This window comes from Uranotaenia lowii, chromosome 3 (genome assembly GCF_029784155.1).
Source record: "Uranotaenia lowii strain MFRU-FL chromosome 3, ASM2978415v1, whole genome shotgun sequence".
In the NCBI taxonomy this organism is placed as follows: domain Eukaryota; kingdom Metazoa; phylum Arthropoda; class Insecta; order Diptera; family Culicidae; genus Uranotaenia; species Uranotaenia lowii.
In genome coordinates, this window is record NC_073693.1 from 43,735,087 (window position 1) to 43,751,832 (window position 16,746).

The 16,746-nt window shown below is 34.6% G+C and overlaps 1 protein-coding gene across 14 annotated transcripts in view; it reads left to right on the top strand.

The window, feature by feature from the left end:
* LOC129757385 (protein phosphatase 1 regulatory subunit 12A) overlaps positions 1 to 16,746 on the top strand; it is a 211,625-nt gene that overhangs the window by 172,887 nt on the left and 21,992 nt on the right. For all 14 annotated transcript variants that reach the window (XR_008739689.1, XR_008739677.1, XR_008739680.1 and 11 more), the window contains 2 exons: positions 8,244 to 8,334; positions 8,700 to 8,789. Coding sequence is in view for 1 of the 14 variants with exons in the window: in XM_055754594.1 (XP_055610569.1) it covers positions 8,244 to 8,334; positions 8,700 to 8,789 (181 nt within the window). In the remaining 13 variants the exon portion in view is untranslated. The remainder of the gene's footprint in view (positions 1 to 8,243; positions 8,335 to 8,699; positions 8,790 to 16,746) is intronic.

The window sequence follows — 16,746 nt, forward strand, 5'->3', positions numbered from 1 at the left end:
CTTTTCTCGAAGAATCGGATTGGACCCGTTTCCATAGCATTGAAGATTCTGATATGCTAGTCGATATTTTTAATAATTATTTGCTAGGAACTCACGAGTCTTTCTTTCCGCTAAAATATCGTAGAAACCGTAAGAATGAATGGTTTAACCATGAAATAAATCATGCTATCATAAACAGAAATTTGGCCTATAATTCTTGGAAGAATTCCAAGTCTATCGAAGATAGAAATAAGTACAAATCCCTACGAAATAAAGTGAACATGATGATTACTAAAGCAAAAACTGCGCGTGAAAAAAATCGCCTCAATCTTGATTTACCTGCTAGATTATTTTGGAATAACTTGAAGAAGTTTGGATTGAAAAAATCTGCAGGAAATTTGGCTGTGTCAAACTTCTCTGCTGCCGAAATAAACAATTATTTCTCTTCTAACTTTACTCATCTCGGAGTTGAAGAATTGCATTGCCCTTCTAACTCACAAGGATTTGAATTTAAATCAATAGAAGACTACGAAATCATTAACGCTGTTAATTCGGTTAAATCGAATGCTCTAGGAGTGGATGAAATACCAATCCGTCTAATTAAAATTACTTTACCATTCATTCTTCCTGCACTTAGTCACATTTTTAATACCATTATAAAAACTTCCAAATTTCCATACCAATGGAAAAAATCTAAAGTAATTCCAATCCCAAAAAAAGCGAAAGCTCTTGACTTGGCTAACTTGAGACCTATTAGTATACTGAGTGCAATTTCAAAAATTTTTGAAAAATTAGTCAAACAACAAATGACACTCTACCTTAATCAAAATAATATGTTATATGAATTTCAATCTGGTTTTCGCTCATCTCACAGCACAGAAACTGCACTCATGAAAGTGCATAACGATATTGCGTTTAGCTTAGACAAAAAAGGAATTGCTATACTTTTGATGATAGATTTTGCAAAAGCCTTTGATCGTGTTTCACATACTGTATTTATCAATAAATTGATTTCCAAATATAATTTTTCCAGTTCAGCTGTAAAAATGGTGCAATCTTACTTAAAAGGCCGTTCTCAATCTGTTTTCTTCAATGGATGCAACTCTGAGTTTGTAACAATCGAATCGGGTGTTCCTCAAGGATCAATTCTAGGGCCTTTGTTCTTTTCGCTCTTCATTAACGATCTCCCATCCGTTTTAGAACATTGCTCTATTCATCTTTTCGCTGATGATGTGCAAATTTATCTTTGCTCTAAACGCAATTCAAATATAAATGATTTCTTTGATGAAATAAATCACGATCTTGCAAAGCTGAATCAATGGTCTTATGCAAACCTTCTCCCAATCAATCCATCAAAAACTAAAGCCTTGTTTTTTGGTAAACAATTATCTACTTCAGTTTACCCGCAACTTATCCTTAATAATAGTGTTATTCAGTTTGTAGATTACGCCGAAAATCTTGGTGTTGTTTTTGACAGAGATCTAACCTGGCATCGACATGTTAATGCTCAATGCGGCAAGATTTATGGTGCAATAAAAAGATTAAACCTAACAACTAAACATTTAGATTCAGCTACAAAATTAAAACTTTTCAAGACTTATGTTTATCGTTTGTTTATTTACAGTGATTTTGTTTATTTGAATGCATTTGATAGATCTGTGAATAAGTTGCGAGTAGCCCTCAACTCCTGTGTGCGATATATCTTCAACTTGTCACGTTATTCTCGAGTTTCCCATCTTCAAAAAGTTCTCATTGGTTGTTCATTCGAAAATTTCTATAAATTACGATCATGCATGGTGATGCATCGAATTATCAGCACTGGAAAGCCAGATTATTTGAAAAATTTGCTCACTCCGCTAAGAAATTCTCGCACTGGAAACATACTCATCCCTCCGCACAGCTCCTCTTATTATGGCAGATCCTTTTTTGTTAGAGGCATTGTAAATCGGAATAGTCTCCCAACTAATTTAAAACTAATCAACAAGAAATCAGAGTTTAAAAGAAGTCTGCTAGAAGAATATATGGAGTAAAACGACATGATTTAATTTAGAATTACGAAAATGGAACGATTTGAATATTAGTTTAAAAAAGAATCAAGAAACATCCACCACATTGTAACAGTTTAAAAGATTGTAATCTTACGTTACATAAATAAAACAAAGTTATAATAGTAATAGTAAGAATCACGTCATCTTTACCAAGTAATCTTGGGAGTCATGTCTTCTTCTGTGGTCTGCAACACTCATTTGGTTTTTTACAGAAAGTTTGTACAGCTCAGTTCAAAACTCAATAGAAATTCAGTGCTTGTTCGTCGTCATTCCAACCTTGAACTCAAAAACTCCACACTCTGTTTGATTCAAATCTTCTATCAATGTTTTATAACTGGTTTTGAATGATTTTGGCGTACTGAACTCGAATATTTGGTGAGATTTTGTCTTTCGCATCCAGTTTTACTGATAAGGCTTTTAAAAAACAGTTCTATGATAAATCAATCATTGACTATATATTATGTTTTACTTCTTTGCTGAAGACTGTAAAGCGTTTTAAGTTATACTTTGAAAAATATCTATGATTCATTTTGGTACAAATTTTCATCAGAATTTCGTTTCAACAGAAGGAAAAAACCAACAAAATTTCTTTGACTTCAAAGCCAAAATTACTTGCAATCTTCGTAGAAACTTTAATTTTAAAAATCTTACTCTACAGTTGTATATATTTCAGATATTACGATACTGCTTATAAAAAGCTGGACGTTTCACGGTTAAACATATCACGCTTTCGACCATAAAATTTGGGCACCACTTCCTTTCGAATCCGTCTTAGAAGGAAACGAAACGAGCACGAAGGCACCAACAACAACTCCATCATGTCCTTACTTTTGTAGTACGGCGCGCCGAGCGTTATGCTGATAGCCATGTACATACGCTACGCGCGCACGCTTCGATGGCTGAACGGCAACTGAATTGATGGTCGGTGGCGGTGGTTCTTCGGCCTATCACTTTCTTCCTCCGTGGATTCGGTTCAGTCGGTCTTAGCTTAGGTTAGTGGAACGAATCCATCCGCACAAGAACGAGTCCACCGTTCTGTAACTTGCAACTTGCAAGTTTGCAAACGTACATCGCCGCGCTGCAAGTCTGCAAGCAAGCAATTTACAGACTGTAGCTATCTTCGGAAATGATTCTTTCTGTTCGGCTCAAGGGATTTTATCTTCGGGCTTGCAAGTTTGCAACTGTTCCTAACTTCGGAGAATCGTTTGTAATTTTCGGAACGTGCAGTCATCGCGCGGTTGACTTTTACTTGCAGACACGTTCGACGTTCTGCACGTAAGGGGAAAAGAATCAGTTTGCAACTTTGCAAGATGATTCTTTCGTGGCTGACGTCGGGCTGTAAGAATCGGCACTGCATGTAGCGTAAAGGGATCTCTTTGCACCTCTGCATATACGACTTCATTTTCGATAAGTTCTCGAGTTATTCAAAAAATGGGTGACCCTCTCCCCACTTTATATCTCCCCTTTGGCAAGAGAAAGGTGTCTCAACCCATCGAAGAAACATTTCCCGTACACAAATATGCTCCATACATACGAATTTGATTCCATTTTTTCGATTAGTTATCGAAACATTAAAAAAAGTGTATGAGAGACCCTCTTCCCACTTTTTATCGTTCCACTGAATGGAGGGAAAGATTGCTAAACCACAGGAAAAAACATTTCTTGTGCTCGGATACTCTCTCATTCGAAAATTGGTTTCTTTGCTTTATTAGTTGTCGAGTTATGCTATAAAATTTGTATCAAAGCCCCTTTTCCTACCTATCCCCTACCTGGAAGGAGTGGATCGTACCATTTGTAAGAAAAGTTCTTGGTTTATGCAAAACAATCGTATGTGAGCTCCCGTCTTTCCTAACTGTATCCCCAATTGAAGGAGAAAGAAGTCTGAAATAAGCAAATAACTATTTTACGTAGTTATCCAAATGCTTACCTATGCAAAAATTATTTCCATTAGCTCTATTGGTTCTCGAATTATGCGAGAAATTGTAAAGGAGCCACCCTCTATCCTTCCTATCACCCCACTGGAAGGAGGCAGTAGTACCAAATATTCATAAAAACATTCCTTATGTTCAAATATCCTCCCAAGCCAAATTTCGTTCTATTTGCTGGGTTAGTTCCCGAGTGGCGTAAAAAATTGTAAGGAAGCACCCTCCTCCCTCAAGATTTTCCAACTGGAAGAACGGAGGGTTCTCAAAAGATCATAGAAACATTCATTGTAATCAAATATCTTCCAATGCCAAATTTGGTTTAATTTGCTTGATTAGTTTTCCAGTAATTCTGAAAATTGTAACAAAGCCCCCTCCCCACTTTCTATCTCCTCACTGGATGGGGGAGGGGTACCAAATATTCATAGAACTATTTATCGTTCCCAAATACCCTTCCAAGTCAAATTTGGATTCATTTGCTCGAATAGTTCTCAAGTTATGCAATAAAAAAGGGTTTAGCCACCCCCCCCCCTTTTTCATGTATCTCCACTGGAAGGAAGGAGGGGTCTGAAATAATCATAGAACCATTTCTCGTATTCCTTTCCCCTTCCATGCCAAATTTGGTTCCATTAGCTTGATTATTTCTCCCGTTATTTGAAAAATTGTGAGGTAGGCCCCCTCCCCCCTTCATATCACCCCACTGAGAGGAGGGAGGGGTACCTTACATTCATGGAAATATTCCTCGTTCCCAAATACCACCCCATGCCAAATTTGATACCATTTGCTTGATTGGTTTTCGAGTTATGCAAAAAAATTGTCTTTTATTCGGGAGGCCCCTCCCCCCCCTTCATGAGAGAGGGAGGGGTCTCAGACCATAATAGGAACCTTCCCCTGCCTTCAATACCCCACCCTGCCAAGTTTCACTCAAATCGGTTCAGTAGTTTCCGAGTCTATAGGGAACAGACAGACAGACAGACAGACAGACAGACAGACAGACAGACAGAAATTCATTTTTATATATATAGATTGCGTATTTTAATTTAATTTTAATGTTGCTACTTCGAATTGTTTTTAGAATTTGAAAATTAAAATTAACTTTAATCGCAGTTTTTTAAGTTCAAAATTACAAGCTCTGAAGATTTTGTCACTTTCAATTAAAATATTGGGTCCCGGAAAGAACAGAAGGTAGAATCTTTGGGTTTTTAATCAAATCTGATTCTAATTGTGTTTATTATATTTCATTCATTTAAGGAATAATATTACGATGCTGATGATGCATGATCTAAAAAAGTAAAATTAAACAATAAAAAAAAAATTGGAAAGATATCATCATCAAAATTTTAAGTAATAAAGTAGAGGATATTAGATTTTTGATTTTTTCTGCTTATTCTATTGACCATCGTGAGAGGTGAAATAAGGCCGGAACAAATTTCAAATTCTTCTTTTGTCAATCGAAGTTGGAACATCGCGAGGAGGGGATAATAAAAAATAATGCGAAAAACAAATAAATTGGAATGAGTTGCACGGAAGCTTGAATGCAAGAAAATTGCATAATATATCATTGCACAAAACATATAAATCAAGTAATTTTTTATCGAAAAATTCAATAAAATGAAGAATACTAGAATGAAATAACTCCCATCTTTCGAGTTTTGTTTTTTAGTCTTGTAATCTTTCGGATATCTGACTTTTTTTAAATTAACATAAAATACTTAAAATTATATTTACTCTCCCCTTCGGGTTTTTTGAAAATTTGGGGGTGACAAAAGTAGGAACTGATATTTGTTCCAGCCTAAGTTTTGAAGTTGAAATGGTTTGTTTCAAAATATGTTCTTGATCAAAACCCATTCTTATGACGAGGTAGGGTTTTTGTATGTCAAGTTTTGAGTTCCTATACTAAAAGTTGATTGAATTGTAATTGAAATTTACAATTAAAAATAAGTTTCAATTTGTGAACGTCTTAAAGTGTCGTAAAATGGAATTATTAAAGCATAGTTTGATTTAAGCCTAATTTCCGCCGAAGGCGATCCCAATTTTTGCCTCTATGGATAACCCCTTTTTTTAAGCACCTTTTAAGATGAAGTAATTTCTAGTTACTACGGTGATAATTTTATTTGGAAAAATCAGTCTGGGAAGGGACGGGGGTTTAAACCGTTGAACGCTCCCTCCACCGTTCACACGGCCTTTTACTGCGGCATGAGACCAATAAGCCAGAGGTTTAAAGTTCTATTCAAATTTCAAGTCAAAAAAACAATCCAGAAGGGAAAAATTGGATGCCAAACATTTTGTAGACGTTGGTCATTATTGTTTGTTTTGGGTTGATCCACCAATTAACGTCTAATGACAGAAATGCTGAATAATTTTTCCAAATCAAGTTGATTTCGAACTGAACACACGCTTTTTAGTGAATATTGGAAGCCAGATTGCTGTTCTTTTGAACGCTGGAAAAAGTCCCTGACTACATTGGGGTGCGAAATCAGCGTATGATATGAATTGGACAGACATTTTTTTCAACATAATACAATCAGAAAAGTGGTCCTAAACGGTTGCCTTATGAAACATCATAATAAACTGGATATTCCTAGCAAACACAAAAAGAAAATGGTCTGGGATATAAGAGTGCCGTGCAAGCTATTTTACTCAGAAAAAAAAACCATTATTGTAATCAATGTATCAATAGATAGAGTCGATTTGGAGTCATTTTTGAATTTCTCAAACCCTGGGGCCTAAAAAGCTTAGTTTTGGTTTAAAACTCATCCATGATTTTTTGCTGAATTTTTAAGTAACGTTTACATGAGTAAATTTGAACTTTTAGGGTTGTATAGGAAAATTGAATATTTTGTACAGAAAAATCAACATCAGCTTTGCTTCTTCTGTGGAACCAATCCTGTTTTTAGTTTCTGTACCAATTTGTAAATTCTCTAAAGGAAATTTTCTGCTAAACAACTTTGTTGAAGACCGTAACTTCGAATCTAATATACAAAAAAGTTATTGGCTGTTTAAGAGGGGTATATCTTGGCATTGAAAAACAATAAACTTAATTGAAGTTTTTGAATGTTTGCTCAGGTCGCTTATATCTTTTAGTAAAGAGAATTTTCAGGTGGAATTTCGGCATTTTGATTATTAATTAACTTTGTGATTCAATTCATTTTATTAATGAAATAAAAAAAATGGAAAATATCAGTTTCTTTCAATTAATTCAACTCAATTATTGAACGAAATGTTCCGACTTGAAAAAACCTTCAGTTTTCCACTCAAACAGGAAATTTTTGTTGTTGTTTTCTGCAATTAATAATAAATAAATTTAATATTTGTCGAGTATTCACTGGATTTTATACTTACTTTTATTTTTGTTGAGCTTGAAAATTCCCAAAAAAAACATAATTAGATATTGTCTTCAGGACTTGACGGCTTGAAAAAGTAGAAATAAAAGAAACATATAATTTAATATTATGGTTACGGTTTATTCATCACAATTTACCTATTATCACAAAAAACCAACATCATGGCAATGCTGAACGATACTTTCATCGAGCTCTGGAAGTATACAATTGTTTGAATACTAATAAATAGCTTCTTTTCTTTGTCTACTAGCGCAAACACAACTCGTTTGTTTCCCTTCCAAATCACAATAAATACATTCAGTCCCAACATTGTTGACATGCGCTATTCGTAGATTCATTTGAATTTTAAGTGATCGGTCAAGTGAGCGGAGAAGTAAGTGGACGTCCAGTAGAATTCAAGTGCCAGTCACTTAAAACTCAAGTGATGAGTAAGTGAATATTGACTCGCTCACTTTAAATTTAAGTGGGGGGGCAAGTGAAATGTACATGAGTCACTTGAAATGAAGAAATTCGCTGAATTGTGAATCTTCAAGTGTATTTTAAGTGTGATTTTGGGTTCAGTGTAGTGAGGTATTGTATGACTACTTTTCATTGAATACTTCGCGAGGCACCAGCAGTGATGTCAATTGAATTGTTTGTTTTTCAATGCCAAAAGACATACTCCTGTTAAACACTTTTTCGTCTAATTATAAACGAAGTTACGGTCTTCAATAAAGTTGTTCCGCGAAAAAAATTTCTTTTGATAATTTATAAATTTGCACAAAAACTATAAGCAGGCTCTTCAAATTCTACAAAAAATCATGGATGCGTTCTAAACCAAAACGAAGCTTTTAAGACCGCAGGGTTTGAGAAATTCTTTAATGACTCTAAATCGACTCAGTCTAATTTATCGATCATATTTTTGGTACGCTGTTTTTAATAGTAATAATTGTTTTCTTCCATTTTTACAGAGCTGATAATGATGTGCTCAAGGGCACCCTGCGGAAAAAGGATGAAGAAGTGCTCAGTTTGAAGTCGGCCCTCGAAAGGTTCACAACCGCGGTAAGTATCGCCTTTTAAAGTTTCTTTAGAATTGAATAGACTTTTTTTAGTTTGAATTTAATTCAGGTTCTCCTATCACAATTCGAACATAAATTTCTAGCGGCAAAATCATTTGTCAAACCAGTTATAACTGCCTTGTAGTCAAAAATGTCCAAACATAGATTTTTAATTAACGCTCCGGTCTTTCGGTCGATGGGCCAGTGGAAAGATTGCATCCATTAATAAACCACTTACTGACTGGTTGAAGCATTCCCCCCAAATGTTCCCCACCCGAAGCTCCCATACCAAATTAAATCAAGGGGGGTTCGCTCTGTAATCCATCTCTCATTTGTCTTTCTTCTTCCTTACCTAATACCCCCTGGCAGACCACCAAGAACAACTCACTGTCCGAGCTGGAAAAGCGGGAAAGACGAGCGATGGAGCGGAAAATGTCGGAAATGGAGGAAGAGCTCAAGGTAATTAGCGCGCTAGCTAGCTAGCTAGCCTTGCCCCGAGGCAGACAGTTTTGCTCTCAGAACTTCCTGTTCCTTTCCCCTCAACCAAACACACCATGTTTTTACGGAAACTGAAAACCCCGTTCCCTCGTTTTTTTTTCGCGCGAATTTAAGAAACTACCATACACAAAAAAAAAACTATGCCATCTTTATCCCACCTATACCTACATAAATTTTCCTCTTTATGGGTTTTTTTATTTTTGTTTCGATTTAATCGTGTTGTTTTCTCGCCAATCGCGTTTTTTTTTTCTTTCTGGAAAAATAAACCACTCAGGACAGTTTTTGATCCCAGGAAATCGAATCCATCCGGTTTGATGGATTTCCTGGTATATTTTTGTTTTCCTTTTGAAACGAAATGCTTTTCTCAGAATAATTTTTGAATATCAGTTAAGGAGAAAAGACTTTTCTTTTCAATATTTTTTTAAATTTTAGTTTTAGTTTTAGTTTTTAATTTAAAACATCTCAATCAGAATAGGAAACACTAACAAAATTTGACACATGTTCGAGGGACAATCGCTACGTACATTCATGATATCTACTTATATTTTACATGGCTTTTCAATTCAGTTAACCCCCTTCATCATGTCCCGTTATCGTTTAGTTTCTTAACTTATTATACTTTTAAGTATATGGCATAGCGCTTAAGCGAACGCTTTACTGGGCTTTTTGGTTTTTTGGATTACACCGCTCTGTTCTGTCTATCGGAAAACTAACCATATCACAATACTTATCAAAACTAGTTTTAGTCTAATTGCCTTTTCGAACTCTAACCACAACAAAAACAAAACAAACAGCACATTTTGATCACAACAGCTACAAACAACACAAACAAAGTACAATTAGAGTGAAAGAAGCTACATAAATTAGAGGAAAAAATCCAAACAAAATGGCGTGCTTTCTGGCTGCTGTCACAAAAAAACAAACAAAATTACCAATGGCAATCTAGCGAGCAGTTTTATTTTATTATTTCAATCTTCCCTTTAAAAAAGTCATTTCATTTCGAAGCGCCTGAAAACATTTATGCACCCACAAACAGAAATCACGCAACAACTAGTACATTTTCTACTTTCGCTCAAAAACGGTTTTGTACATTTCGGTAATCGAGCACCGATTTTCTATTGCGTTGGGCACAACAAAAAAAAAATCTTTGAGAACAATCAACAAACTGCTATTTACTATCACTAAAACTACTCTAAGCCACAATTACTTTATTGACACTAACATTCCTACCTGTTTGTCTTCGCGTTTCTCTAGATTTAAGTGTATTTTCTAAAAAAAAACGTTTCCATGCGGTTTGAACTGACGTTGAGGATCCCGATAAGCTTAGTTGTTATAAAATTTGTTTCGGATGAATTCTGACTATCTCCAATAATTGGGGTTCCTCTCATGGTGGTAAAAATAGTTTTTATCCATGAATAAAATTTTCTGTTTAAACGAAATTCAGATGAATTTTTTTTCTCCTATACTAAGGCTTTGAAAATGCCGTTTTTTATATAAACGGTTTTAGGAGATTTCTTGTATAATCCGGAAAGTTATCTTGCGTAGCATTCGATGCACATCACAGTAACGATCAATGTTACGCTAAGAATATTTTCAATTCAACGGCATTTAGTTTGAACGATAACTTAAGTGTTTATTTTATTAATTTATAGTACATTCTTAATTTTTTTCACAAAGTTTTTTTTTAATGTGTTTTGAGAAGTAAAGAATAAGAATTATAATGGAACTCAAATTTTAAAGTTTGGTCCACTCTATCCTGAGATGATGGGCTTTGAATATTGAGTGCGATGTTTTGAAAATGTTCTAACTTTAGGTTTAGTTTAAGGTACAAAACTAAAAAAATATATCTGGGCAAAATACCTCCGAAATAACTATTGCTCATTATCTTTCAAATGAGATCAGAATATTTGCAATATTTCCTAAGACGGCTGAGATATGAACAATCAAAATTTGAATGTTTTTTAGTGGGTGATCCCAAGCTTTTGGCCGGCAGTGTAAACATGGATGCATCGTATTTGCATGGACAAATTATCTTGGATTTCTCTAAAATATATATAAAAATTTGACATACAAACAAAACAAATACCATGGCAAGAAATTGACAGACATTTTTGACATGTCGCTTTGAATTCCCATATAGGTTCTTTTAAACACCTAGAAGTATCTTAACGGTGCGTAAAATTGTTAAGCAAACGTTATCGACCTTCTTTAAAGAAGTTGCATAAAAAGCGCTTAGAAGTTCCGTTAACGATGATTTAACCTTTGAAAAGGCGATGGAAAATATGATAAAAATGGAACCGAGTTGTACCGGATAAGTTTTTCAGTAATTTTCCGCCTATTGAATCGTTGATAAAAGTCGTGAATGACATGAAGAGAAGATGTTAAACGACTATAACCGAACCAAAAAAAGACAAAACTGTGAAAAAAATATTGACAGTCAAATGAAAAAAATCTTACAGAACTATGACAAAAAAATGCGACAAATAAAAAAATGACAAAAATTGACAAAAATCTTTATCACATTTGTATATTTTATCATAGTATTGCCAGACTTCTGTCTTTTTATTGCATTTTTTTTTCTTATTTGCCTATTTTTCATTAGCTATTATAGTTGTCATATTTTTATGACTTTTTTTTGGTATCTTTATTATAGTGATTTTCAGCTTTCAGCTAAATCATCTCTTATCACATTTGTTATATTTTCCATGTACTCAGATTTTTGTCAATGTTTTTTTTCGAGTTTTGTTATAATTGCATTTTTTTGTTATTTTATTTTCAAAATACTGTCATCTGTCATATTTATATTAATTTTTTTTTTGTATATTTTGGTGATGGTTTTGCCATTTTATGGTCAAATTTATCAAATTTTTGCTATATTTTTCTCATACTTTTGTCATATTTTTATCAAATTTGTCATATTTTTCTCAAAGTTTTGTCAGAGCTTCGTAATTTTTTGTCATAATGTCATATTTTTTTCACAATTTTGTTATATTTTTGTCATAATTTTGTCAGATTAGGAAGCCGCCATATTGGATTTCGAGATGGCGTACCAAAGCGTCAGATAGCGAAATTCAACTTTTTTTCAAATTGATTCCTTCCACCTAATACCCATATTGTGGGTATTTCATGCGATTTTCAGTCATTTAAAACATTTTGAAGTGAGGTGGAAGCCGCCATCATGGATTTCAAAATGGCGTCTGAAATCTTTTTTCCGATGTCCTCACAAAGTCCAGGCACCGAGTATTCATTTCCTTAAGATTCCTCTTCATAACACGCTGCGATCCTGGAATTCGCAAGGTTTTTTTATCGCGGCTTCCGGAATTACCGCGTTTTTTTTAAATTTGCGCGGATAGATTTTCGCGCAGTACGTCTCAAATATTTGATTCTATAAACTAAGATTTTTTGAATTGATTAATTTTTGCAAAACACCAAAAGTTTTTTTTCAGTGTTGAAACGCTTCGAAATTCGCGTGCACTGTGGCCTGCCTTCAAAAACGAACTTCCGAAATTTATCCGGCGAATTTACATTCCGCTTCGCAACAGGGATGCCAGGTGGTTTTCTCAAAAATCCGCCGAAATTAAACCATAAATCAAATTACAGTTTAGAATTCAGGAAAATTCAGTACATTTTTCAAAAACCAGGACGCCCTTCCGAAAATCAGGACACCTAGCATCACTGCTTTGCAGTTTGCTTCGCGCTCACTGTGTTTGTACTCTTAAACTCCTTCGCCCGTGGATTGGAAGCAAAAATTTTTAAAAGCTTCCACCGAGCCATAACTCTCAGTTAAAACCGGTTAAACTAAATTGGAGTGGCGATTCTTTTCATCATAACTGGACCTTTTAGTGAGCACTTTTCATGACCAATCGTGCCACACGATTTTTTGGAAAGGCGATCTACTTTTACAAATCCCGAAGAGTCTGTTTCGAGAATTTCACAAGGCAAGTTGAAAGCTCTTGGTAAGATCTGAATCAACGCTCTTCTCTCGATGCTCTGAAAAAAAAAATGAAACTACTGGCACCTATCTACACTGAAAATAATTTTCACTTGAAATATAAGTGACCTCTGGAATGATTTTTGACCATACGTGAATTCATGTGAATTTTAAGTGACCGTGAAGTGAAAATTTTCTTAAGTGAGCGGTCAAGTAAATTGAAAGTGATCGAGCTCAGGGCATCCATTTTTTCTCTGCAAAAGCTATTTTTCTGTGATATTATTTGAGCAGACAACAATGAAGTTTTTCAAATGTTGTATTTGTTTAAATTAAATTTAATCAAACAGAAATTCATAATTTCAAATTAAATTTTCATTTATTTGTCCAAGATTTCCGACGCATAAAAAATGTTACGATTCCGAGAACCAATAATTGTCGCGAAAAGTCTCTCCGTAATCAATTTTGTATCAGAATCTGAAAAATAGAAAAAAAGTGAAAAGATACAACCATTGATTGATTTATTTTAATAGCTTACAACAAACATTGCAATGCTCGCCAAATTGATTGATGATTTCTCATGAAAATTGATTTTTCCCTATTTCCAATTATAGTTGTTTTTGGATGTTCAATTTGAAAAAATCTATCTCTACTGGAGCCCTAGTACTTGTCCTATGACTCTTTCTAGACTACCGCACAAATGATCTCTTTGAAGGCTGCATTGAAAGTGGTCACTTGTGCTATGGATTGCTATCTTCAATCATGTTGAGCCCCCTTGAGTTGAGGTCCCTTTTAAGTAATTTATTATCCCGGATAGGCTCAGGCTTGGAATTTCCCTTCAACCGAAGGATGAACACCACAGCTACACCTGGCAAGATCGCCAATGTGAAGTCCCAGTAGTGGGTTCCTTTCAGGTCCATTCAAGACTGCCGCACAACTGATCTCACTCATCATACTGGAAAAGTCATTTGCTATCATCATTGATATACAGGATGACAAAAAAGTCCGGTCACACAGAAAAGTCTCAATATTTCAAAGAATAATATGAAAATCAGAATCTGACTTTCATAGCTTTATCAGTAACTCATCGAGCTTCAGACGTCTCGGAAAGTCGTCGCAAGCGGCGCGCACGTCCGGTCTCGTATAATCTTTTTCAACCTTGGAGTTCTCACAGACCTTGGTCGTCCAGATCGTGTCTTGTCCTCGGTGCCTCTGGTCTCTAGGTTCGATTTATGGTCTGGTACACGAATTTCCGGTTGATTACGAGCGGTTTTAGGTGTTTGAATATGTTGAATATGTGTCCGGGTTTGTACCCTCTCACATATTCAGCGATAACAACTGCTCTCAACTCTGCCACTCACAACTTAATGTACACAAACTGCACAGAAACGAAACTCTGCCACTGTGGGCAGCAAAGTTAGCACTTTCATTTGACATATAGATGGCATCAGAGAGATGCAACGTATAGGTTACAGGCGACCCCAAAAAAAAGTGTGACTTTCTTCAGTGAGTGAAACAACTTTTTTTGAATTTTCGCAACGTTTCGAGTTACTTTTCTTCACCCATCAGCAGATGTTTAAAACATTTACTTTTATTTAAAACTTTAAACTTTTTAAATTAATCTAAAAATTTTCAAAATGTCAATACTTCACATCACTTACAAAAAAGTAAAGCAGCAATGATGTAAGTTTATTAAAAAAGTTGGGAGTTTCTAATAAATCTAAACTAGACATGAAACTAGACATGTTCGACGTAATCATTGTTTTTATATTTCTAATAAGCGCGAAATAAAAGAACGAAAAAATTAGGAGCATTGTAAAAATTACGAGCACGTACCCTACTCTGTAGGAAATTAAACTTTGAGAAGTTTGTTAAAGGGTAATTTCTGAATCGGAACTGTCATGCTCATTGTCTAAAAGCTATCTAAAGACTTCTAGGACAAAAAGATCAATCTCTCGATACATTTACTCTAAAGTAGTGTATGTAACTGCATTTTTTCTGGTTGGATTACAAATTCAGACTCAAAATTCAGATTAACACCAATGTTGCCAAAATCACAGAAAAATCTATGATTTTACAGAATTTTGAACAAATTTTCATCACAGAATTAGTGTCACAGTACACAGAATTTTGAGAATTATCACCGAGTTTACAGAGTTGTTCGATTTTGTTCATGTTTTGTTTTCAAAATTAAAAATTTTGAATTCTTAATAGGAAAAATGTGAAAAGATAAGATAATGTTGATTGATTTTTCTTGGCGAACTGTAGAAAACAACCAATTTGTCAAGACCTTTCAATAAAATTAATGGAAAAAGCATAACAGAAAACCGGAAATTTTCGGGTTTAATCACAGTAAAGTCAGAATATTTGTCAAAAAACACAGTATAAATTTCGGAAACCTTAATTAGGGACCGCGAAAAAATTATAACGGAGAAACGCCGAAATTCGGCACTCTACATCTTAGAAATTATTGAGCCACATTCCAATAATCTACCTGCTTTGAGTTACGGCAAGTGTTATGTTCAATTTCGTCGAAGAAAGTTTAGTGATAAAATTAAGAACTTTTGAGTTATGTTTCTGGTGTGACACACTTGTGGCGAGCTAAAAAACGAGATATCTCGTATTGGATCCGCAATGTTAACGCCATGTCCAGAATCAAGCACCCAGAACCCAGGCTCTAAAAAAATTAAAATTATACAATTAAAAACCTTATTCAGTATTCAGTATTAGGAGGAATAAGAATCTGCGGATTATGTTTTCAAAATTGCTTAGAAAAAAATTTAAATTAGAACATCAATTAGTAGCAATTTATTAGAGCTGAACCTTAGAAATAAAAATGAAAATTCGAATCATAATCAAATCTTAAAGTTAAGTTTTGATTTAAGTATAGATCCGTAATTCATCCGAAGTTTATCGTTGATGATTATATTCGAAATTTCAGATTTCATAAACCAGAGCTCAATAGTCAAATTCAGTATACGATAAACTAATTTTTACTTGTAAGTTTTGCACCAGATATCTATAGATTTAGATATGAAGTATCGATTGGTATATGTACGTAACTCAAAATTGATATTTTGGCACCTCATGCCTCTTATCCTAAAGGCCTCAATTTTTTCCTACTTTATTGCATTACCCTGCTTAAACTATTTTCTGCAGAAATCTCATATTGAACAATTGAATAATCTTTCAATTTGAAGTTTGAATAACTAAAAATTTTAAGTTCTCTCACACTTTTACGTTTAGCATTTAAAAAAAATGTCTTATTTTTGTTAAATAAAAACCCTGATGAACATATTCATTTATTTAAAAAATGGGAGGATCATAAAATGTCAATCGAGAAAACTGGGAAATAACCGGGAATTTAAAAATGGAAACTCGCTGGCCACTCTGCATCCACATGCATGTGCTGCATCATTTTGCGTACAATTCCAAGGTATACCCGGCTAGCATTTCACTAATGCTTATACCGCCAACCTTCATCATACTATGTGTGCCAGGATATTTCACATAATCCAGCATAAAATCTTATGAATCTAACAGAAGTTCAAAAAAGGCCTTCACTTGTAATCAAAAAAACTCGACCAATTGAACTTTCAATATCAAAAGTATATCAGTGCTCTCACATTCATCCTGTGTTTAGAACTGCAAAACTTCCCGCCTTGATCAAAGCCATGCCTTGCTACGCTCAGTGGTGAACTTCTGATGAATTTGTAGACTTTTTACTTCCAGAAAAGGACATCTGAAATGTAGCATTGTGAAACTCCAACCTACCTCCTATCTTCAGGCAATGACCAACGTGGTTGGATTGTCTCAAACTTGTGGTCTAGAAACTCTCTGGAGACTTTGAGGGTAAAAAGACCAATACTTCCCTCGATATTGATACTTACTCTTGAGTATTGTGTGTACATTTCCGTTGAAAGATATTTGACTTCGATAATCTCTACGGCGTACAGACTTCTACAGCCTAAGATTGTCAAAATTTTCGAA